This window comes from Narcine bancroftii, chromosome 2 (genome assembly GCF_036971445.1).
Source record: "Narcine bancroftii isolate sNarBan1 chromosome 2, sNarBan1.hap1, whole genome shotgun sequence".
NCBI lineage: Eukaryota > Metazoa > Chordata > Chondrichthyes > Torpediniformes > Narcinidae > Narcine > Narcine bancroftii.
The window spans coordinates 278952325-278976818 of record NC_091470.1 but is presented as its reverse complement, the minus strand read 5'-3'; the positions used below and the strand labels follow the sequence as shown (position 1 = coordinate 278976818).

The window sequence follows — 24494 nt, the reverse complement described above, 5'->3', positions numbered from 1 at the left end:
CCAGATTTCAGAAATACCATAATTAATTTATTAATGTTTACAGCCATGAATTGCTAAACTCAATTAAATACCATTGAATGGCAGAGTACAGGTTTTTATTTTTAATTTGACCACAAGCAACAGATCCTAATTTGAATTAGGATAACATTCAGACAAAAAAATGGTTTTAAAACTATGTTGAGACAAGGTAAGAAACATAAGTTTGGGTGACTTTTTGGCATGCGTTAATTTAATAAATTTATAACCTCTACTAGAGAAACATCTTAAGTACAATAAAGTTATTCTGCAATATTGCACATGGCTCGAAAACAACAAACTTAACAAAAATGCTATTTTGTAAGTAGCAAATACAGAGAAGCATTTTGTTCACTACTTAAAGCATGTCCATGGACTGTACGTTGCGACACTCAGAACAGGTCACTGTCATACAAACTGCACCAACTGGTTGACACTTGTCGACGCAACACAACAGAACACACCGACAGCAAAAGGCTAAAAAGCTTTGGTTGCACTCCACTTAATCATAAATCTAAAAATACAACACACCCATTAAACTGCAGCTTATAACAGCAACAATATATACAGCTGAACAATAGCAAAGACTAAGTATGCTTGAGCATATCCTGGAGCCAGCTGCCTTAGAAAGATGCATACTCCCATTTAAGTTAAACGAGAGAGACTGCAAACGCTGGGGTTGAGAGCAACATACAGTTGGAAACATCGGCGACTCTGGCCATTTGAGTATTGCACACTTCAGTTTAAACCTTGAAGGTAGCTTTCACTATTGAGAATTAATTTTCCATAACGTACCACTTTAGTTATTGTAATAATGTTTAAAATTGAATTCTAACGTTTATGCTTTAAAAAGACTCGACTTTCCCATGCTTTTAGTGAAACAACCTCCACAAAGTATTTTGCTATGCTGCTCAGCAGTGGGTCAACTTTGGCCACTTCACTTTCTTTCTCCTTCATTCAACAGAAACATTCACATTTATAAATTAACCATTCTTCACTTGTATCACTGTAAACTCATTTCACCTTAATCAATATATCTATACTTATCAGCAGTGCAAATTAAATCTCACTGATGTGATTTAAACACATCAAGCCACACACAAACACAACTCAAGCTAATTCCAGTTTTGTTCAAGTGTCCTAAACTAAAATTTAAGTGCAATTAGTGGAATCATTTCTTTAAATGAGGGGGAAAACAAGATGTGGGCTGCATGCGCAAAGAGTGCAAGGCAACTAAACAGCACCCACGCAATAGAGCCCCTATATTGTACAGTGCCCCTGATCTTCCTCTGTGTGTGGAAAATATCCATACCAAGGTAGGAACTATAGGCGCAGCCACTGCTAACAAATCAACAATAAAATGCTTGCTCCAATAACTTTTCTGACACTCTGGAGATAGCTGATCCTCTGAGACACTAAGTTCTTTACTGTCAGTTTGATCAAAGGCTGATGTAAAAGTACTGTTTACACTAAAATGGTATTGTGCTTGTTCGTTGAAGGTGCATGCCTGAGGGCTCTTGAAATTATTAACCAATTCTAATCTAGGCATTAGAATTGCAGTATTGGGATTATTTGGAGTTAAATCCATCAAAGTATCAGTGGCTTTTGTTTCAAACTCTGATGTACAAACACCTTGGCCAATTTCTGACACCCAGGTTGAAGATATTGGGCTAATTGGGCTGTTATGTTGTGATTTTAGAATATGCAGAATGAGGCTCTGTACATCTGGACTATCTGGTACGACATCAGTCTGGATGGCCTGTTCCCTGACTAGCCTATTATCATTTGTCATAAAGATCATACTTGGAGCAGATATATCAAAAGCTGCACTGTTGGCAAGGATTGCCTGCATTTCATTGGCTGGTGACCAATTTCCATCTCCAGAACTATTATCAGTGGGTTTTGACCTCAGTATTTGGTCGAAGAGATCAGTTCTGCTTGCCATATCGTCAGTGGCAAGCAGACCACTATCAGCCATTTCTTCGACAGCTTGGTCTTCCAGGCCCATAGCTTCAGTCATTTTTGTGTAGGTTGTGCTACGAGCCAATGACTTCACAGGTGAAGGATACATGCAATCCAATGACGAATCATCTCTCAAAGCACCATTCTGAGCTAACTCCATGCTCTGCAGCAAAGATTCAAGTTTCTTGTTTTGGATATTAATGTCCACAAAATATTTTTGAACTCCTTTATCCTTCTCTACCAAGCTGTTCTTCATTGTGTCAATCACCTCACGGAGTTGCTTAATCTCTTTCCGAGCTTCCTTTAATGCGAGCTGAGCTTCAACACGGTGGCATTCTTCTTCAATCCAGTCTTCTCGCATGCGAGCAAGCTGGGACTTGAGATCTGCAACTTCAGATTCCCTGGAAAAAAAAGGCAAAAATGTTTATATATTAGGAGTTTGTTACATTTTCAAAATAATAAAGGTATGCTTAAAACAAAATGGAAATTTGAATCCTCGCCTGTTTATTTCTTTGGTGCTTAGAAATTGCGTGAAATCAGCTGACAAATAGAGCAATTAAATTTTTTTGTTTATTTGCAAGAAAACAACTTAAAGAATTAAATCTGCAATAGCAAGTCTTCTCACGGCACCAAAATGAAATTCTGGGCTTTGATTTTAGTAGAATTTCAAGGTAAGCTGCTCTCAACATTCTGTAGCTTAAACCAATATTGTTTAGTGGAAATACTGCTAAACCCTAAACAAAGATTTAAATGAAAATTACTCAAATTACCTAAAACTATAAAGCAAAATTTTCACCTCACTGATTACCTGCACAGTATAAAACTCATGTATGTTAATGTCACCACCTGTATTCATTTATCTTTTACTTAACACATCTTAAGATTTCAGTGGATTAAAATATGCCCATGCTCAAAAGCAAAGTATTCGGAGATAGGCATCTTCCCAAGACACTAGATCATACACCTTCCAGAACCTTCTACATGTACAAGGTTAACCTGCTGGCCACAACCCACATAACATTACAATGCTATTACAAGGTAACATTTAGTGTAAAATTTAATACAAACTATTGGAGAAGATTTTTAAGGAAATAATCTAAACAATCTACTCAAGGATAGTCAGCATGGCTTTGTAAAGGGAAGGTCGTGCCTCACAAGCCTAATTGAGTTTTTTGAGGAGGTAGAAGTGATCTATATAGATTTTAGTAAGGCATTTGACAAGGTCCCCCATGAGAAACTTGCTCAGAAAGTCGTTAGGCATGGGATCCACAGAACCTTGGATGTGTGGTTTAAAAATTGACTTGCATATGGAAAGCAGAGAGTGATAGTGGATAGAAAGTATTTTACCTGGAGGTCAGTGACTAGTGGAGTTCCACAGGGATCTGCTCTGTGTTCCCTGCTCTTCGTAATTTTTATAAATGACTTAGAGGAAGAGGCAGAAGGATGGGTCAGTAAGTTTGTAGATGACACGAAGTTTGTACGAGTTGTGGATGGAGCTGAAGGTTGTGGAAAGTTACAAGAGGATATAGACAGGATACAGAGTTGGGCATAAAAGTGGCAGATAGAGTTCAATCTGGTTAAGTATAAGGTGATGCAGTTTGGAAGGTCAAACTGGTTAATGGTCAGTTACTTAAGAGTGTTGATGAAAAGAGGGACCTTGGCATTTAAATCCATACATCCCTCAAAGTCGCTGTGCAGATTGATAGGATAGTTAAGAAGGCCTATGGGATGCTGGGTTTCATTAATAGGAGGATTGAGTTCAAGAGGTCATGTTGCAACTCTACAAATCTCTGGTGAGACCACACTTAAGAGTATTGTGTTCACTTCTATTGAGAGGGTGCAGAGGATGTTCCCTGAATTGGAAAATGTCTTATGAGGCAGGTGAAGAAGGGTGAGAGGAGACTTAGAGGTCTACAAGATTCTGAGAGGCACAGACAGGGTGGACAAGCCAGCACCTTTTTCCCCCCCAGGGCAGGATCAGCAAACATCGGAGGACACATATACAAAGCGAAGGGAGAGAAGTTTAGGGGAGATATCAGGGATTTTTTTTAAAGTTATGGTGCCTGAAATAGTGATGAAGGCTGAAATATTTGAGACCCAAACAGGCACATGGATGGAAGAAAAGTAGAGGGTTGAGGTAGGAAGGGTTTAGAACTTATTTTTAGTAGGAATACATGGGGGGGGTTGTGCTATAATGTTCTACCTTCTAGGTTGTGTTGAATAGCAAAACAAACTTGCAGTATTAAATGTCCTCCAATTGTTTTCATTTCAACTTTCTACTATAGCCAGTGTTCGTCCGTATTGGACTTGGTTCCAATATTATTGTTTTGTTTTATGGCACCCATACATTTTTGGATATAAATTTAAATTGCTGCACACAGTATTGGACATGTGGACCAGCATTTCAAATATTCCAGCCTAATTGATACAATTTCCAATATAAATGTCCAACATTCACCTCATTTGTTTGGCATTCCTTTGTGTGCTACCTTAATGTATTAATTAAGTTATTGAAAATGATTTAATACTTCTGCTGAAACAGTGAATGGATTTGAACTAATGCATAACACATAGTGTCATAAGTGATACCAATTCTTATGCTTTCACTGTTTTGTTTGCCAGAATCATTAGTAGAATATTATATAATTGATTAACATGTTAACTCTTTAGAATATTCAATTATTAATGAGAGCAGAAAGATGTGCAGGATAATGGGGATTTATAATGCCTCCACACACTGAAAAACAAATCAGTCCAATGCCCACACTTCTGTATCACAGGAAAACTTTACACATACTGCAGTGATAAATGCCAAAATGAAACCACTGCAAATGCTACAATGGAAAATGGGTTTTTGTGAAGCTACATATCCAACAACATTGCCAAATTTAAGGCAAGTACAACCAATGCAGAGATCTCAGGCAGCATGGTGATCTAGTTATAAATAATAATAATAATGGAAATTACATGGAGTTCAATTATATCAATCAACTGCTTCCAGCTTGATACGTTTCACAGCTGCAGTGTTCACAATTAAAGAATGAACAAGCAATCTTCATTTTGTCTTAACTGGCAAGGCAAAACTGGAATCAAATGTACACTTAAACCATATTTATGCTGGTCATGGTCACAATTCAGACCTTGTGGAAACACATCTTGGAGGCTACTAGAAGTTGGGCATGTATCCATGTCCCTAGGTTTCACACCACTTCTATTTTGCTGATTTCAACATCTACTGTCATCGACATACAAACAGAATAAAACTCAGCAACAAAGCAAGTGCAGTATATAGTCGGTCTGTGCAAGAGATGCATGGTCAGTGTAAGATGGAGTTTTTGAGGACAACTCATTATATTCTAACATATACTTCTATCAAGATATGTAAATCCATATTAAAGAAAGACACCTTGTACCTGTATATCTACCAGCAGCATCTAATGTAACCCATGATTAATCCTGTCTCCCTCTCTAAGTATTTTCTACTTTACTGTTTTCAACCATTGTGTACTGCTGTTTCTGCAGATGCAAGGCATGGAAAAATGTCAGGAGCTTGGGCAGATATTTACATTCAAACCTGTTTGGCAAACTTTAAACCTGTGTATTATTTATACTGTATATGCATATCCTTAATGCATTGGTTGTGATCTTTCAAGATTTGCCAGTTTCTGGGGAAGCCCCAGCCAGAACCACAAAAAAAAGCCCCAATTTAAAAAAAAAGATTAGAAGTCAGAAAGCAAGAGATTCAAGGCCAGCCACTAAGAAATCCATTACTTAGAAACAGTATCTGGATATTTACAAAATCATAATCCAGCTCAGTGTAATCAACAGTTTATGAAATGGAAATCAGGCTTAACATATTGGAGTTCTTTGAGGATACTGCATAGCAGATCAGATGGATAAAGGGTTACTGTAGATTTAGTTTATTTGAATTTCCAAAATGAATTTGATAATGCTCCACATAAAAGGATACTACACAAGAGCTCGAGGTGATAGTTTAATAGATGGATATAGTATTGTTTCGTTAACAGGTGAGTCATTTTCAAGTTGACAAGTTGTTGCCTCGGGATCTGTGCAGTCAAATGTCATGGTTTAGCTGGGATACAAGTAGGCTGCAGGCAGACTTTCTAGCAATGATTTTGATAGGTGTAAAGGGAAGTGTTGTGTAAGGCACAGAGTGTCTGCAAAGGAATATAAATGGGTCTAGTAAGTAGATGCAACTTTACCAGATGAAGGATAATAGAGGAAACATGAAAGTCTGCAGATCCTGTGATTGCAGTAAAAACACAAAAAGGCTGGCAGAACTCAGCAGGAGTTCCTCCAGCATTTTTGTGTTTTTAATAGAGGGAAATGTCACGTTATCCATTTTGAGAAGAACATTAGTAACGTAGATTATGGTTTGCAGAGGAGAGACCACTGCATGCTAATGTACTGAGACCCCTGGGTTTGTTATACTTGACCACAGAAAGTTAGCATGCAGGCACAGCAAGGAAGTGGCAAAGTTGACTTTTTTTGCAAGGATAGTAGGGATCTCAGGTTACATTTGTACAGGACATTGCTGAGATATGGAGTATGTGGTCTTATTTTAAGAGCTTTTATTGCATTGGAGGCAGTTCAGACATTCACCAGAATGTGGTAAACCTTAGCCTCGAGATATTGCCACTCGCCAGGAGAAACTGAGACTGCAGGGTGGGTCCCAGATGATGGTTTTGCAGATGTGATCCTTTGCCACTCACCAGGGAGAGACTGAGACTGCAGGGTGGGTCCCAGATGATGCTTTTGCAGACATGATCCTTTGCCACTCACCAGGGAGAGACTGAGACTGCAGGGTGGGTCCCAGATGATGCTTTTGCAGACATGATCCTTTGCCACTCACCAGGGAGAGACTGAGACTGCAGGGTGGGTCCCAGATGATGCTTTTGCAGACATGATCCTTTGCCACTCACCAGGGAGAGACTGAGACTGCAGGGTGGGTCCCAGATGATGCTTTTGCAGACATGATCCTTTGCCACTCACCAGGGAGAGACTGAGACTGCAGGGTGGGTCCCAGATGATGCTTTTGCAGACATGATCCTTTGCCACTCACCAGGGAGAGACGGAGACTGCAGGGTGGGTCCCAGATGATGCTTTTGCAGACATGATCCTTGAATCCAATGAACCATGCACAAGCCACTGCAACATTTTTCTATAGTTTCTATAGCTACAAACTAGCAAAATCAATTGGTGTGCTAGGCTAGCATCCACAGTAAACATTCAAATGATTGTGTAGGTGCCACTGTGGTTAATAGGAAAAGATTTCCAGCCTCCAGCTGTTGTGCAGCAGACTACGGAAGATGGTTGAAAGTGAGTGTGGCTGTTTAAGTAATAATGTAATTTGGGTGGAAATAAGTGGTCCACAGATGAAGTTATGATTTTTAAAAAGGTGTCAATCAAGCAACGACATCTAAAGATGAAACCTACCACCTGCCCAGGTAAACCAAAAGGGTGCAGAAGAGATTGCCAGGACTGTAAGGGGGTGGGGGGGGGGGGGAAGAGGGGGTTGAATTATAGACAGAGGCTAGATCTATATTCCCTAAGGGGTGATGTTATATAGTTAATCTAAATAATGAGGAGCATGGGGAAGTGAATGCTCCCAGACATTTTCCCTGCAGGGTAGAGACTCTAGTGCTACCGGGATGAGAGATTTAAGAGGAACTGAGGGGCAAATATTTCACAGATGGTGGTTTACATCTTGACCAAACTGCCAGAGGAAGTTAGATGTGGGTAAAATTGCAACATTCAGACATTTGAACAGATATATGGAATAGGCACAATCCAAATGTCATCTTCAAATTTCCTGATGACAACAAGGTCATTGGCAGAATCACAGATGGCAGTAAGTGTACAGGAGTGAGATCAGCTAAGTTGAGTGGTGTCATAACAACATTGCACTAAACCACTGGTTTAGATTGTTGAGTAGGTTTATATAGGCGGCCATAACATTGTGGGCCAAAGGGTCTGTACTGTGCTGTAATGTTCTATGTTCCACACAGCAAAACTAAGGAACTGATTGTGGACTTCAAGAGGGGGAAAATCAGGAGAACACAAATCTGTCCTCATTGAGGAGTCAGCAGTGGAAAGCATTAATAACTCCAAATTCCTGAGTGCCAACATCCTGGGGCTTCCATGTCAATGTAATCACAAAGGCGGCTCACCAGCAGCTGTATTTCATGAGAGGTTTGAGGGGAGCATTCTGACTTTGTGCATCACTGTCTACATCACCTTTGTTGACCTCACCAAAGCCTTCGACTCCGTGAGCAGGAAAGGGCTTTGGCAAATACTAGAGCGCATCGGATGCCACCCAAAGTTCCTCAACATGATTATCCAACTGCACGAAAACCAACAAGGTCGGGTCAGATACAGCAATGAGCTCTCTGAACCCTTCTCCATTAACAATGGCGTGAAGCAAGGCTGCGTTCTCGCACCAACCCTCTTTTCAATCTTCTTCAGCATGATGCTGAAACAAGCCATGAAAGACCTCAACAATGAAGACGCTGTTTACATCCGGTACCGCACGGATGGCAGTCTCTTCAATCTGAGGCGCCTGCAAGCTCACACCAAGATACAAGAGCAACTTGTCCGTGAACTACTCTTTGCAGATGATGCCGCTTTAGTTGCCCATTCAGAGCCAGCTCTTCAGCGCTTAACGTCCTGTTTTGTGGAAACTGCCAAAATGTTTGGCCTGGAAGTCAGCCTGAAGACAACTGAAGTCCTCCATCAGTCAACTCCACACCATGACTACCAGCCCCCCCACATCTCCATCGGGCACACTGAACTTATCTCGGCTGCACCATTTCATCGGATGCAAGGATCGACAACGAGATAGACAACAGACTCACCAAGCCAAATAGCACCTTTGGAAGACTACACAAAAGAGTCTGGAAAAACAACCAACTGAAAAACCTCACAAAGATTAGCGTATACAGAGCCGTTGTCAAACCCACACTCCTGTTCGGCTCCGAATCATGGGTCCTCTACTGGCATCACCTACGGCTCCTAGATCACTTCCACCAGCGTTGTCTCCGCTCCATCCTCAACATTCATTGGAGTGACCTCATCACCAACATCGAAGTACTCGAGATGGCAGAGGCCGACAGCATCGAATCCACAATGCTGCAGATCAAACTGCGCTGGGTAGGTCACATCTCCAGAATGGAGGACCATCGATCGCCTTCCCAAGATCGTGTTATATGGCGAGCTCTCCACTGGCCACCGAGACAGAGGTGCACCAAAGAAAAGGTACAAGGACTGCCTAAAGAAATCTCTTGATGCCTGCCACATTGACCACCGCCAGTGGGCTGATATCGCCTCAAACCGTGAATCTTGGCGCCTCACAGTTCAGCGGGCAGCAACCTCCTTTGAAGAAGACCGCAGAACCCACCTCACTGACAAAAGACAAAGGAGGAAAAACCCAACACCCAACCTCAACCCACCATTTTTCCCTTGCAACCGCTGCAACCGTGTCTGCCTGTCCCGCATCCGACTTGTCAGCCACAAACGAGCCTGCAGCTGACATGGACATTACCCTTCCATAAATCTTCATCCGCGAAGCCAAGCCAAAGAAAAATACACAGGTCAGAATTGTGAACTCAGCCAGCACCATTATGGCACAGTCTTCACTCCACAGAGGACATCTACAAGAGGCCACCGCCCCTCTATCCTCAAGGACCCTCACCATCCAGGCCATGCCCTCTTCACAAAGTTATCATTAGGAAGGAAGGTACACGAACTGGAAGACTAACACCCAATAGTACAAACACCCCTTTCCCTCTGCCAGCAGATTTCTGAATGGACAATGAACCACAGACTTTTCCTCTTCTTTTGCAAAAATTTTAAAAAATATAATTTATAGCAATATTTGTATCTGTAATGCTTCTGCAAATAACAGATTTTATGACATGTTCATGTCAAGAAATTGTGATTCTGAACAGAAAGGGATTAAAATGACAGGGATCAAATGTGAGTAAATGGGAGTGTATCGGAATTTCACTTGGTTATCATGGACAATGACCTAGAAAATGGTGCAGATGTGGCTTCATCTGGAAGTTTGGGGGAGGGGTTGCGGTTACAGAATTTTGCAAAAATGTTCTTTCTGCTCAGAGGTCGAGGAAACCAAACAAAATCAGGGAAGTCAATACAAACACTGAATCTTAAAAATATCTGGGAGGAAGCAGGAATCAAACTGAAAATATATGGAGAAATACAACTGTATAGAATTGTTACTTTCACTGCTGTATAGAATTGTTACTTTCACTGCTGTATAGAATTGTTACTTTCACTGCTGTATAGAATTGTTACTTTCACTGCTGTATAGAATTGTTACTTTCACTGCTGTATAGAATTGTTACTTTCACTGCTGTATAGAATTGTTACTTTCACTGCTGTATAGAATTGCTACTTTCACTGCTGTATAGAATTGCTACTTTCACTGCTGTATAGAATTGTTACTTTCACTGCTGTATAGAATTGCTACTTTCACTGCTGTATAGAATTGCTACTTTCACTGCTGTATAGAATTGTTACTTTCACTGCTGTATAGAAATGTTACTTTCACTGCTGTATAGAATTGCTACTTTCACTGCTGTATAGAATTGTTACTTTCACTGCTGTATAGAATTGTTACTTTCACTGCTGTATAGAATTGTTACTTTCACTGCTGTATAGAATTGTTACTTTCACTGCTGTATAGAATTGTTACTTTCACTGCTGTATCTTTCTTTGGCTTGGCTTCGCAGACAAAGATTTATGGAGGGGGTAAAAAGTCCACGTCAGCTGCAGGCTCGTTTGTGGCTGACAAGTCCAATGCGGGACAGGCAGACACGATTGCAGCGGTTGCAAGGGAAAATTGGTTGGTTGGGGTTGGGTGTTGGGTTTTTCCTCCTTTGCCTTTTGTCAGTGAGGTGGGCTCTGCGGTCTTCTTCAAAGGAGGTTGCTGCCCGCCAAACTGTGAGGCGCCAAGATGCACGGTTTGAGGCGTTATCAGCCCACTGGCGGTGGTCAATGTGGCAGGCACCAAGAGATTTCTTTAGGCAGTCCTTGTACCTTTTCTTTGGTGCACCTCTGTCACGGTGGCCAGTGGAGAGCTCGCCATATAACACGATCTTGGGAAGGCGATGGTCCTCCATTCTGGAGACGTGACCCATCCAGCGCAGCTGGATCTTCAGCAGCGTGGACTCGATGCTGTCGACCTCTGCCATCTCGAGTACTTCGACGTTAGGGGTGTAAGCGCTCCAATGGATGTTGAGGATGGAGCGGAGACAACGCTGGTGGAAGCGTTCTAGGAGCCGTAGGTGGTGCCGGTAGAGGACCCATGATTCGGAGCCGAACAGGAGTGTGGGTATGACAACGGCTCTGTATAAGCCTATCTTTGTGAGGTTTTTCAGTTGGTTGTTTTTCCAGACTCTTTTGTGTAGTCTTCCAAAGGCGCTATTTGCCTTGGCGAGTCTGTTGTCTATCTCATTGTCGATCCTTGCATCTGATGAAATGGTGCAGCCGAGATAGGTAAACTGGTTGACCGTTTTGAGTTTTGTGTGCCCGATGGAGATGTGGGGGGGGGCTGGTAGTCATGGTGGGGAGCTGGCTGATGGAGGACCTCAGTTTTCTTCAGGCTGACTTCCAGGCCAAACATTTTGGCAGTTTCCGCAAAGCAGGACGTCAAGCGCTGAAGAGCTGGCTCTGAATGGGCAACTAAAGCGGCATCATCTGCAAAGAGTAGTTCACGGACAAGTTTCTCTTGTGTCTTGGTGTGAGCTTGCAGGCGCCTCAGATTGAAGAGACTGCCATCCGTGCGGTACCGGATGTAAACAGCGTCTTCATTGTTGGGGTCTTTCATGGCTTGGTTCAGCATCATGCTGAAGAAGATTGAAAAGAGGGTTGGTGCGAGAACACAGCCTTGCTTCACGCCATTGTTAATGGAGAAGGGTTCAGAGAGCTCATTGCTGTATCTGACCCGACCTTGTTGGTTTTCGTGCAGTTGGATAATCATGTTGAGGAACTTTGGGGGACATCCGATGCGCTCTAGTATTTGCCAAAGCCCTTTCCTGCTCACGGTGTCGAAGGCTTTGGTGAGGTCAACAAAGGTGATGTAGAGTCCTTTGTTTTGTCTCTGCACTTTTCTTGGAGCTGTCTGAGGGCAAAGACCATGTCAGTGGTTCCTCTGTTTGCGCGAAAGCCGCACTGTGATTCTGGGAGAATATTCTCGGCGACACTAGGTATTATTCTATTTAGGAGAATCCTAGCGAAGATTTTGCCTGCAATGGAGAGCAGCGTGATTCCCCTGTAGTTTGAGCAGTCTGATTTCTCGCCTTTGTTTTTGTACAGGGTGATGATGGTGGCATCACGAAGATCCTGAGGCAGTTTACCTTGGTCCCAACAAAGCTTGAAAAACTCATGCAGTTTGGCATGCAGAGTTTTGCCGCCAGCCTTCCAGACTTCTGGGGGGATTCCATCCATACCTGCTGCTTTGCCACTTTTCAGTTGTTCGATTGCCTTATATGTCTCATCCAGGGTGGGAACCTCATCCAGCTCTAGCCTTAGGGGCTGTTGAGGGAGCTGGAGCAGGGCAGAATCTTGGACTGAGCGGTTGGCACTGAAAAGAGATTGGAAGTGTTCTGACCATCGGTTGAGGATGGAGATCTTGTCGCTGAGGAGGACTTTGCCGTCTGAGCTGCGCAGCGGGCTTTGGACTTGGGGTGAGGGGCCGTACACAGCCTTTAGAGCCTCGTAGAAACCCCTGAAGTCGCCAATGTCCGCGCTGAGCTGGGTTCGTTTGGCGAGGCTAGTCCACAACTCATTTTGGATCTCCCGGAGTTTGCGCTGAAGATGGCTGCATGCGCGACGGAAGGCTTGTTTCTTCTCTGGACAGGACGGCTTTGTAAGGTGAGCCTGGTGGGCAGCTCGCTTCTTTGCCAGCAGCTCCTGGATTTCCTGGCTGTTTTCGTCAAACCAGTCCTTGTTTTTCCTGGAGGAGAAGCCCAGTACCTCTTCAGTGGATTGCAGTATGGTAGTCTTCAACTGATCCCAGAGGGTTTCAGGGGACGGGTCCGTGAGGCGGGTTGCAACGTCAAGCTTTGCTTTGAGGTTTGCCTGGAAGTTTCCTCTCACTTCGTCTGACTGCAGGTTTCCAACATTGAACCTCTTTCTGGGGGCTTTATTGTTCCTGGGTTTTGGCTTGAAGTGAAGGTTGAGCTTGCAGCGAACCAGCCGGTGGTCAGTGTGGCATTCCGCGCTAGGCATGACCCTGGTGTGGAGCACATCTTGTTTGTCACTTTCTCGCACCAGGATGTAGTCCAGGAGGTGCCAGTGTTTGGATCGGGGATGCATCCAGGTGGTCTTAAGGCTGTCCCTCTGCTGAAAAAGGGTGTTTGTAATGACAAGTCGCTGTTCTGCACAGAGCTCCAACAGGAGGCGCCCATTGTCGTTGCACTTGCCGACGCCATGCTTGCCCAGGATTCCTGGCCAGGTTTCTGAGTCTTTGCCGACACGAGCGTTGAAGTCGCCCAGGATGACAACCTTGTCGGCTGTAGGGGTACGTTGGATGAGGTTGCGCAGGTCGGTGTAGAACTTGTTCTTTTCTGCTGGTTCCGCCTGGAGGGTTGGAGCATAGACACTGATGAGGGTGATGTGACGCTTGTTTTGAAGTGGGAGTCGCATGGACATGATTCGGTCCGAGAGGCCTGTCGGAAGGTTTTCGAGTTTGGAGGCAATGAAGCTCTTGACCATGAAGCCTACACCAGATAGGCGTCGTTCATCCGAAGGCTTGCCAGACCAGTAGAGTGTGTAGCCAGCGCCGCGTTCTTGGAGGCTGCCTACATCTGCCAGGCGGACTTCACTGAGAGCGGCTATGTCGATGTCAAGTCTGAGGAGTTCATGTGCAATGAGGGCAGACCGACGTTCAGGTCAGTGGCTGTCAGCCATGTCTAGCATGGTTCTGATGTTCCAGCATGCTAGCTTGAGTTTGTGAGCATCTTTTGAGGGGGAGGACGTGGACCTGTCCTCGGGCCTGCGCAAAGGAGCTTTTAGGTGGAGTGCAGTGTGCGCAGTACTGGCCCCACCCTTTACACCCATGGTTCGTGTGCCGTGGCCAAGCAAGCTGGGACGTGGCAGCGAGGTCCTTGGGTCGTAGGTTTTATATCGGAGTGGCCTTCTCCTATGCAGGTTTCTTACCCGGGCTGGAGGGGCCTGCCTCCCATCCTTGGTCGGTCCATACTGCCCGGACCGGGGCCGAGGCCGCTGCAGTTCACCCTGTGCCTGGATTGGGGCCGCCGCCTCCCACTCTCTGCCCGGATCGGGGCCTTCGCCTGCCTCACTCGACCGAGGCCGGGGCCGCCGTCTCCCCCTTGCTCCTGCCCGTATCGGGGCCGCCGCCGTCTACCCTTTGCCCGGACCGGGGCCGGGGCCGCTGCTGCTCTCCCTGTGCCTGGACTGGGGCCGCCGCCTCCCACTCCCTGCCCGGACCGGGGCCTCCGCCTGCCTCACACGACCGACGGGCAGGAGCAAGGGGGAGACGGCGGCCCCGGCCTCGGTCGAGTGAGGCAGGCGGAGGCCCTGGTCCGGACAGGGAGTGGGAGGCGGCGGCCCCAGTCCGGGCACAGGGAGAGCAGCAGCGGCCCCGGCCCCGGTCCGGGCGAAGGGTAGACGGCGGCGGCCCCGATACGGGCAGGAGCAAGGGGGAGACGGCGGCCCCAGCCTCGGTCGAGTGAGGCAGGCGGAGGCCCCGGTCTGGGCAGGGAGTGGGAGGCGGCGGCCCAGTCCGGGCACAGGGAGAGCAGCAGCGGCCCCGGCCCCGGTCCGGGCGAAGGGTAGACAGCGGCGGCCCCGATACGGGCAGGAGCAAGGGGGAGACGGCGGCCCCAGCCTCGGTCGAGTGAGGCAGGCGGAGGCCCCGGTCTGGGCAGGGAGTGGGAGGCGGCGGCCCAGTCCGGGCACAGGGAGAGCAGCAGCGGCCCCGGCCCCGGTCCGGGCGAAGGGTAGACGGCGGCGGCCCCGATACGGGCAGGAGCAAGGGGGAGACGGTGGCCCCGGCCTCGGTCGTGTGAGGTAGGCAGAGGCCCCGATCCGGGCAGAGAGTTGGAGGCGGCGGCCCCAGTCCAGGCACAGGGAGAGCAGCAGCGGCCACGGCCCCGGTCTGGGCGAAGGTCACTGCTGTATAGAATTGTTACTTTCACTGCTGTATAGAATTGTTACTTTCAATGCTGAAATTGATGTTAATTGTTTTTGGGTCATTATGTGTCACCCAGAAGCCTCAATGTTCCACTTCTGATTCGAAGGTTTACCTGGGCAGGTGGTAGGTTTCATCTTTAGATTTCGTTGCTTGATTGACACCTTTTTAAAAATCATGACTTCATCTGTAGACCACTTATTATAATCTTGTTTCAACCCAAATTACATTATTACTTCAACAGTCACACTTACTTTCAACCAACTTCCGTAGTCTGCTGCACAACAGCTGGAGGCTGGAAACCTTTTCCTATTAACTACAGGGGCACCTACACAATCATATGAATGTTTACTGTGGGTGCTAGCCTAGCACGTCAATTGAAAGTGGAATTGGAATGCTGTCGGGGCCAGTGGAGAATGCTGTCCTTCTTACCAATAATTCCCCATGCTGCTGGAACCACTCTGGCGTTCCAGCAGCATGGGGGATTATGGGCAAGATGCCCATTGCATGCAAGCACTGATGCCATTTTCTACCCCGGGAGCCAGCTTACAAATTGACCAGCAGTAGTTCCATGGTTTGAAGTGGTTTGCCAAACCATGCAGTATTTTTAAAAAAAAATCTACCCACCAATTGGCCTGTACACGGGTAGAAAGCCTGCCAAATTGGCAAGTTAAGCTCATGTAAACCCCTACTGATCATACTGTGGAGGTAAGACTCCACTTTCCATACCCATGAGAACAGAAACTCCAGTGCTCGCCATACTGTGTTAGATAGTTGCATTTCACACAAGTTAGTGAGGAGAAGAACAAATTTCCAAATCGAGGTGGTTCAGTAGAAAGACACGGGGGAAGAGGAGAGGGAAGGCACAAGAGGAGCAGCAACAAGTCCAATATGGCACAGAAAGACGTGGAAGGCCTACTGTGAATGCTCAGGGCATAATTGATTGACTGACAAACATTTTCACAAACAGAACATGATGAAATTGTGTGCACTTTTACGTATCCAGCACTCTGCAAAGAAACTGCACAGGGCTCCTGTGAAGTACTTTGAGGTTTAAAAAGGATAACAGTGCTATGAATGCATGTTATTTAACCTTTAGAAGTCCTAGATTTAGAAGAAAGTGAATGGGAAAAACTTTGTGATAGGCAAGAAGCATACTGTAGGATAGGCTAAAAAAGAGCGAGTGGAACACGAAAGTGTACGGACGCTGTGATTGGAGGAACTCAGCAGGTCTTGCAATGCTCTTAGGAGGTAAAGATATTACTGATGTTCAGTCCTGAGCACTTCAAAATATGAAGATATCACAGGCATCAGTGTCAAAAGGCTGGGAAAAAGAATGGGAGTGGGAGTACAAACCAAGAGACAAAAAGTTTTAATTGGATATGATAATAGGAAATATGATAAGAGGAAAGGTGAGAATTGATTGGGGCAGGATTTTTTTTTTGTCTCTGTGAAAGTGAAGAGTGAGACAGAGCTAGAGGAGGAGACATGGAAAGATTTGGGCGGGGGGGGGGTGGTCCAGCAGAAACCAGAGAAGTCAATGTTAATGTCTTCCGGTTGGAAAATTCCCAGACAGAATATGAGGTGTTGTTCCTCCAATTTACGTGTGGTCTCAGTCTGGCAGTGCACAAGACCACAGACTGAAATGTCAGTAAGGGAATGGGGCAGGGAAATGAAATGAGTGGCCACTGGGAGGTCCTTGCTAAAACTTAACACTTCCTCTGAACTCCTCACCCTTCCATTCTTCTCTTTTCCCCAACCTTTTGACACAGGCCCGAAACATCAGTAATAGATCTTTATCTCCAATGGTTGCTGCAAGACCAGCTGAGCTCCTCTTGCAGTTCTGTGCTATGTTGGATTTTTTTTTTAATAGTGATTCTGGTATCTGGAAACTACAGCAAAACTGTAGAAAAAAAAACACACTGAGGTGAAAGAATATTGGTTCATCAGAGAGTTTTCCCAATGATGAATGTTTCAGAAGTAAAGAGTGATAGATTGGGGAAGCTTTGGGATCAGAGTCTCTAGGCATTGCAATGCTGAAACACCAAGATCATACAGGGTCTTCATAGTGAGTAAAAATTAGATCCTGATGTTATAGGAAGAATGTGATGAGGCAACCTGTCACATGAAATCGGTGGAATAGAGCTGCTGAGGCAACGACTCCTGGAAATAGGATGCAAGGAGGGGTGGATATTTATGGTGGTTTCTGGCAGGAATAGTAGTAATGGAATGACAGGATGGTTAGTTGGTGTGAACCAGCTTGTAGAAATAGACAAGAGTCAGTGTTCTGGAACATAGAAATAGATCCTTTGGCCCAACTTGTCTATGCTGACCAAGCTAATTCAATTTGATTGTGTTTGGTTCATTCCTCTCCAAACCTTTCCTACTCATGTACCTGTATGAATGTACACACATTACTATTGCCCTCACATCTACCACTTCCTCTGGCAGCTTGTTCCATACAGCCACCCCTCTCAACCCAAGTAGAATATGTTAATTTATTTCACAGTAAAGTAACAGTCATCATCAGAGCATTATCTACAGCAGTGGTCTCCAAAGTGGTTGATATCGACCCCTGGGGGTCAATGGGACAATCCAAGGGATAGATAAATGCTGGGGTGGGGGGAGGGGTGGGTTTCCATTGAATTTTTGTGGTCAAAAGAAGGGACATGTCTATGGAAGATAGTGTCTATGGCGGGGGTGACCAACCTCTCACAAGAGCAGGCTTTGGTGGCTGCTATGTTGTATTTGGCTTTGGCCTCTTAAGTAGAGAAAAAAGGACTGACGGAGCAGTACGTGTCCAATGCCCCCCTTCCCCCATCCAGTGCTGCCATCACACCCCATCCCCAGTCCAGCACTACCACCACTCCGAGGATTCCATGCCTTGGGGTCTGAGAAGGATCAAGGAGTCTAAGAAGGGGTCAATGGTCTAAAAGGTTTGGGGATCCCGATCTACAACAATCACCTAGGAAATAAGTATAGACTGCTCCACTAGTATTTTAAGCAAAACTCCTTAGTGAAGAATACGCTTCGTAATGCTAGTAAAAACACAACGCTGGAGAAACTCAGCAGGTCAAGCAGGGTCCTTTATATAGCAATGTTAAAAATATATAACCAACATTTTGTGTTTGAACCCTTCAACAAAGTATGGAAAAATGTCGGCAGGTGTCCGAACAAAAGAGTGGGGGGAAGGTGTGGTCGCAAAGGCAAGAGGTGGTAGGTGGAGAAGGGATGGAGGGGATAGAAGTGATCAAGGGAAGGAGAGGTGGCTCGGTGAAGGGAGGGTGAGGGGGAGGAGCAGAGCAGGTTAGCAGAAACTGGAAAAGACTGTATTAATGCCATCTGGCTGGAGAGTGCCCAGATTTTTTTTTAAATCAGATCTTTCTCCAATTTGCGGGTGATCTTAGTGGACTGTTTGGGGCCCTGGACCATGGTGAGGGAGGAGGTGTGGGTGCGTGTGGCACCTCCTGCAGCTACAGGGAAATGTGCTGGGGTAGGGGGCGGGGCCATTAGTGAGGAGGGATGAGTGCAGGAGGGAGTAATGGAGGAACTCATGCCTCCCTATGGGAGGCAGAGAGGGGAGAAGAGGTGTCTGGTAGTGAGATCCTGTTGCATCAGAAATTCCGGAGGATAATGTGTTGGATGTAGAGGCTGGTGGGGTGGTAGGTGAGGAAAAAGGGGATTCTATGTTGTTGTGCCTGGGGGCAGAGGGGGCCAGGGCAGATGAGTGGGAAATGGAGGAGATGCGGGTGAGGGCTGAGTTGATGGTGGTGGAGGGGAAGCCACATTTGCAGAAAGCGGCAGATATTTTGGAAGATCCAGACCGGAAGACCTCAGCTTGGGAACAGATACAGCAGAGACGGAGAAATTGAGAGAAGGGAATAGAATCCTTGCAGGGGACAGGGTGTGAAAAAGTGTAGTCAAGGTAGTTGTGTGAGTTAGAGGGTTTGTAATACATGTCACTGGAAAGCTGGTCTCCCAAGATGGAGACAGAGATCCAGGAAGGGAGAATGATGTCAGAGATGGACCAGGTGAATTTGAGATTAGGGTGGAAGTTGACTGTAAAGTGGATGAAGTTGACAAGCTCATCGTGGGTGCATGAGGCAGCCCCGATGTAGTCATCGATATACCAGAGCAAGTGTTATAGCTGGGTCCCATGTGGAAGAAGTGGAACGAGTTAAAGGAGAAGTTGCTTAGAGTGAGGACAAATTCAGCCAGGCAGAGGAGGATGGTGGTAGAGGGTGACTGGTCGGGTCTCTGGTCCAGAAAGAAGCAAAGCACTTTAAGAACTTCTTTGTGGGAAATGGAGGTATAGAGATCCATCGTGAAGATGAGGTGCTCCAGTTAGCGGAATCTGAAATCATTGAAGAGATGGAGGGCATGCAAGTAGTGAGGGATTGGACTAGGGCTGGGGGGGGGGGGGTGGGTTAGGGGGGATAAAAGCAACTAGTCACCCTCAGAACAAAAGCATAGGGCTCAAACTGGAAATGTCAGTTTTGTATTTTTTCCTTTGCTTTGTAAAGGACACTGCTTGACCTGCTGAGTTTCTCCAGCTTTGTGTTTTTACTTTAACTGTTTCTACTGGAGTAAAATGAAGTTGTTAACCAGGAACTATATTTAAACTGTTTTAAAATTTAGAAAACTCAAATCCTAGAATTGGTTAACTAACCTAAAAAGGTAATTTTTATTATGAACCAAACCTTTAAACAGAAGTTAAAAGCAAACCATCTGTGGATGCACTACAGCTCACATACTCCTCCATTCTGAATTGGCCAAACATAGTGCCTTCTACTTCCCCAATTCCACAAGCAACAAAAGTCACTTCGTAAGATGTCACGTTGGAGGTTTATTAGAACTTGAGCTTGAGTTTAGCCAGATCAACTTGCTCAATGGTCAGGAAATAGAAGGAATCAAATTTTCTGCAGATCTCACTAGTGAAGCAGCTCACGAATCCATGTTGAGGCCTAAAATATTTACTATCTATTATTAATAATACGAGGAAAGGTTGAACGAGTTAGGGTTTTCTTTTTGAAGCGATAGAGGATGAGGTAATTTAATCGAAGGGTACAAGATTATAAAGGGGCATTGATGGAGTGGGCAGCAACTACCTTCCTCCCAGGGTAGCAGTGGACAATATAAGTGTATCATTTGATTAAGGTGAATGCAGGAAAGTTTAGGGGAGACATCAGAGGTAGTTGTTTTCTCATTTCTTTGTCAGAGAGTGATGGATACCTGGAATGCACTGCTGGGAGTTGTGGTTGAGGCTAATAAAATAGGGACATTAAAAGACTCCTAATCATATGGATATGAGAAAAGAGGATTGTGAGGGGAGGGAAGGGTGAGATTGATCTGGGTTGTACCATAGGAAAAGAATTAGGCTATTCAGCCCATCATATTTACCCTGTCATTCAATCATGAGCTGATCTATTTTCCCACTCAGCCCCACTGCCTGGCCTTCTTCCTATAATCTTTGATGCCCTGGCTGATCAAGAACCTATCAATCTCTACCTTAAATACATCCAATGACCTGGCAACAAGTTCCACAGATTCACCATCATCTAACTAAAGAAATTCCTCCACATCTCTGGTCTTATTGGACACCCTTCAATCCTGAAGTTATGCCCTCTTGTCCAAGACTCCAACTATGGGAAACAACTTTCTACATCTATTCTGTCCATGGCTTTCAACATTCAAAATGTTTCAATGAGATTCCACACCTCCCCCCCCCCTATTCTCCTCAATTCTAATGAGCACAAGCCAAGATCTGTCAAACGCTCCTCATGTGATAGGCCTTTCATTCCCAGAATCATCCCAATGAACCTCCTCTGAACCCTCTCCAACATCAGCACATGCTTTCTTAAATGAGGAGTGCAAAACTCCTCACAATACTCCAAGTGAGGTCTCACCAGTGCCTTATAAAACCTCAACCTCACATCCCTGCTCTTGCATTCTATTCCTCTTGAAATTAATCCAGCATTGCATTTGTTTTTATATGGGCCAACACAACATTGTGGACCAAAGAGCCCATACTGTACTAACAGCTGATGTATGCAAATATTCTGTTGATACCACAGAGAGGCTATAAATGAATGTAGATAGTTAAGCGAATAGCATATGTGGGAGATGGAAAGTAATGTGATGTACAGATTTATATTTGTCCTATTAAAAGGGTTAAAAATTAGTTTTGTAGCAAAATATAGCACCTAGAGCAGGGGTGGCCAACCTTTTAATTTTTAATCTTTAATTTAAACATATAGCACGGTAACAGGCCATTTCAGACCACGAGTACATTCCAGGAGTGTAGGTTAATTGGGTGCCATGGACACATAGGCCAAAATGGCCTGTTACTGTGATGTATGTCTAAATTAAAAATGTAAAATTAAAAGGTTGGCCACCCCTGATCTAGAGGGACTTGGATGTACATTAATCTCAAAACTTAAATGAAAGGCATGCAACGTCAGTTGTATTTCCAAAAAATATTGGATAAAGTGCCAATGAAGTGGCTCCACAATGAGAAAAGACTATTAAAACATTTGATTACAAAATAATCTGAATACATGGATAAAGTTTTTCTTTAACTACACATGAGTCTAACTACGTTGAGTCAGTGACTCAAAATAAAAAAAACGCGCCATTGAGGTCTAAAATGATTTCTTCGCTCAAGGGCTTGCGAATTTTTAGAATTCTCTTTCAGAGCACTGATGTCATCAACCCAAGTGCATTCAAGTCACATATAGATATGAGACACCAGAGAATGCTTGAGAATAATGAGGTCAAAGATCAAGCAAGATCTCAGTGAATGGTGAAGCAGACTTGAAGGCTGAATGGCTGACTCCTACACATGACATACTGATGAGTTACTGTATAAGCATGTGGCTTGAGGCAAATTGACTATCTGTCACAGTTTAAATATTCATTTAAAGTAATTTGATTAATCCTCATCATTAAGTTTCCAATAAAATGATACAGGTTCTTGGGACAACCAACCATAACAAGTTTTAAGTCATAAATTTGGAATTTTTTGTACTATTTTATTATCTACACACAATCTCCTGCCTTGCAAGAGTCAGACAGTTTGAGAAATCCGGATGCTTAAAATGTTTCTCTCCGAAATGTTAAAGTAAAAGAGGCACACTCTAGTGAAATTTAGAATCTAGTTAAATTTTCCAAATGCTTCTCACACCTTATGCTCACCACAAAACTTTATTCTGGAAAGGATAGCAAATCTGACAACAAAATTTAAGTTGGAGGTAAACAACTCTTTAGTTGTCAGAATTAAAATAATTACCACCTCTCTTGAAGGTTGCTTTCAGAATCCTTTAGTTTTGTCCTCAGATGTCTAATGGTAACCTCCTTTTGTTGCAGTGGGGTCAAGTACTGCTCCGGGTTTGGGGGCTTAATGCCATGATTATCACTGCAAGAGGTATATTTACCAGAGCGCCTGGAAAATGCAGACAATGAGAGTAAAAGGAAAGAAGAGAATGTGTTATTGAAGCCCAGGTGAACAGAACAATTGAGGGATTTAAACAGAGAAAATCTTATCATTAGTGAACCAAAAGAAAATCAGAAGAATAGTTGGAAAAGCGTCCTTATATTCCCTTTTTCATCTCCATTTTTAAAATCTGTGTGGTTGCCAGTAGCATTAAATGTTTTGGTAAAATTTGCAACATAATTTAAAATAACAGAAGGCTAAAGTTTATGGATCATTATCAAATAAGATTACATTTTCTCAACGTGTTCATATAGTTGATGTTGGTATTTTGTCGGAGCCAAATGTTCCAATTAATTTGAATGCTAACAGAACATCCCATTTGGTGTTTTATTCACCCAGATGTTGAATATTTAATTGACTTTAATTTTAAACAATCGCCTTCAGAATTGAAAGTGGAAAGAGAAAAAGGAAAAAGAGAATAAAATGACTGCAAAGAGTCTATACATTGCAATTAAAAATATGTACGCCAAAGGTTTGTCATTTCTACATAAATGGTACAATATAGCAAATAAACAATTCTAGTTAAGAAATGTTTGACAATGGATCTGAAGTGGCATTCACAAACAGCTATGTTCTCCATCAGCATCCTAATTTTGCATCAATTTCACATTTCTGACAATCCATCACCTTGTACAAAATAACAATATAACAACAGAAGCATGTCATTTTGCCTGCACTCTAAGTAGGTGGGTCTTTTGGAAGCCTAAGAATTCTATTTTGATAAAGATGATTTTTAAAAATTGACTATTTAGAATTTAAGGCCAGTTGTTCATTGATTACACATTAAAAGGTCTTCAATCAACAGTTGCAACTGAATAAGGTACTGGTGAAACCGCACCTGGAGTACTGTGTCCAGTTCTGGTCTCCATATTTGATGAAGGATATACTGGCTTTGGAGACGGTCCAGAGGAGGTTTACTAGGTGGGATGAAGGGGTTGACTTATGATGAAAGATTAAATCGTCTAGGATTGTATTCGCTCGAGTTCAGAAGAATGAGAGGAGATCTTATAGAAACATATAGGATTATGACGGGTATGGATAGGATAGATGTAGGAAGGTTTTTTGAGCTGGCCGGGGAAACTAAAATGAGAGGACACAGTCTCAAGATTCGGGGGAGTAGATTTAGGACAGAGATGAGGAAAAATAGTTTTTCCCAGAGAGTAGTGAATGTTTGGAATTCTCTAACCAGGGAAGTGGTTGAGGCTGCCTCATTAAACATATTTAAAATTTGGTTACATAAATTTTTACATGATAGAGGAATTAGGGGATATGGGGAGAAGGCAGGTAGGTGGAGTTAGGTCATAAATTAGATCAGCCATGATCGTATTGAATGGCGGAGCAGGCTCGATGGGTCATTTTTGGCCTACTCCTGTTCCTACTTCCTATGTTCCTATGTAACACCAAGTTCTGCCTGGAATGAAGAGAATGGGCAAGAAAATGTTCATAGACCTCAAATCATAACATTCTGTAACAACCGTGCTGCATTAGCAGCAAAGGAATTTATCTTGTTCAATTTTTGCTCATTCAAACCACTGCGACCTTTATTCTAACCCATGCCAACATCTCACTTACCTGTGTAACTCTTGCCAAATTGGTACCTGATCACCAAGTGTTCAGATTAGGAAGGTTAAATCCTTTCTTGGCCTTGGTTTGCCCTAGTTTTCTTTTAAGAGGTACACTTTTCTCAATTGCTGCTTACCTCCAATTCTGGCCTCCTGGTTGATCTCCACTTTTCCCCACCTTTCACCCTTCCTTCATAAGTTAAGTTTTTCACCAAGATTTTAGGAATGCTTATATAGTTTGCTACATTAGGGGTTCTTAGGCAAGTGC

The 24494-nt window shown here is 44.1% G+C and overlaps 1 protein-coding gene across 4 annotated transcripts in view; it reads right to left on the bottom strand.

Moving 5' to 3' along the window:
* Positions 1 to 207: 207 nt before the first annotated feature.
* The window catches only part of sybu (syntabulin (syntaxin-interacting)), a 101898-nt gene continuing 77611 nt past the window's right edge, over positions 208 to 24494 (bottom strand). For 2 of the 4 annotated variants that reach the window (XM_069921089.1, XM_069921085.1), the window contains exons 7-8: positions 22461 to 22613; positions 208 to 2378 (exon numbers count right to left, since the gene is read on the bottom strand). In XM_069921089.1, coding sequence (XP_069777190.1) covers positions 1187 to 2378; positions 22461 to 22613 — 1345 coding nt within the window. In that variant the 3' untranslated portion in view covers positions 208 to 1186. The remainder of the gene's footprint in view (positions 2379 to 22460; positions 22614 to 24494) is intronic. The other 2 variants (XM_069921087.1, XM_069921088.1) reach the window with 2 other exon arrangements.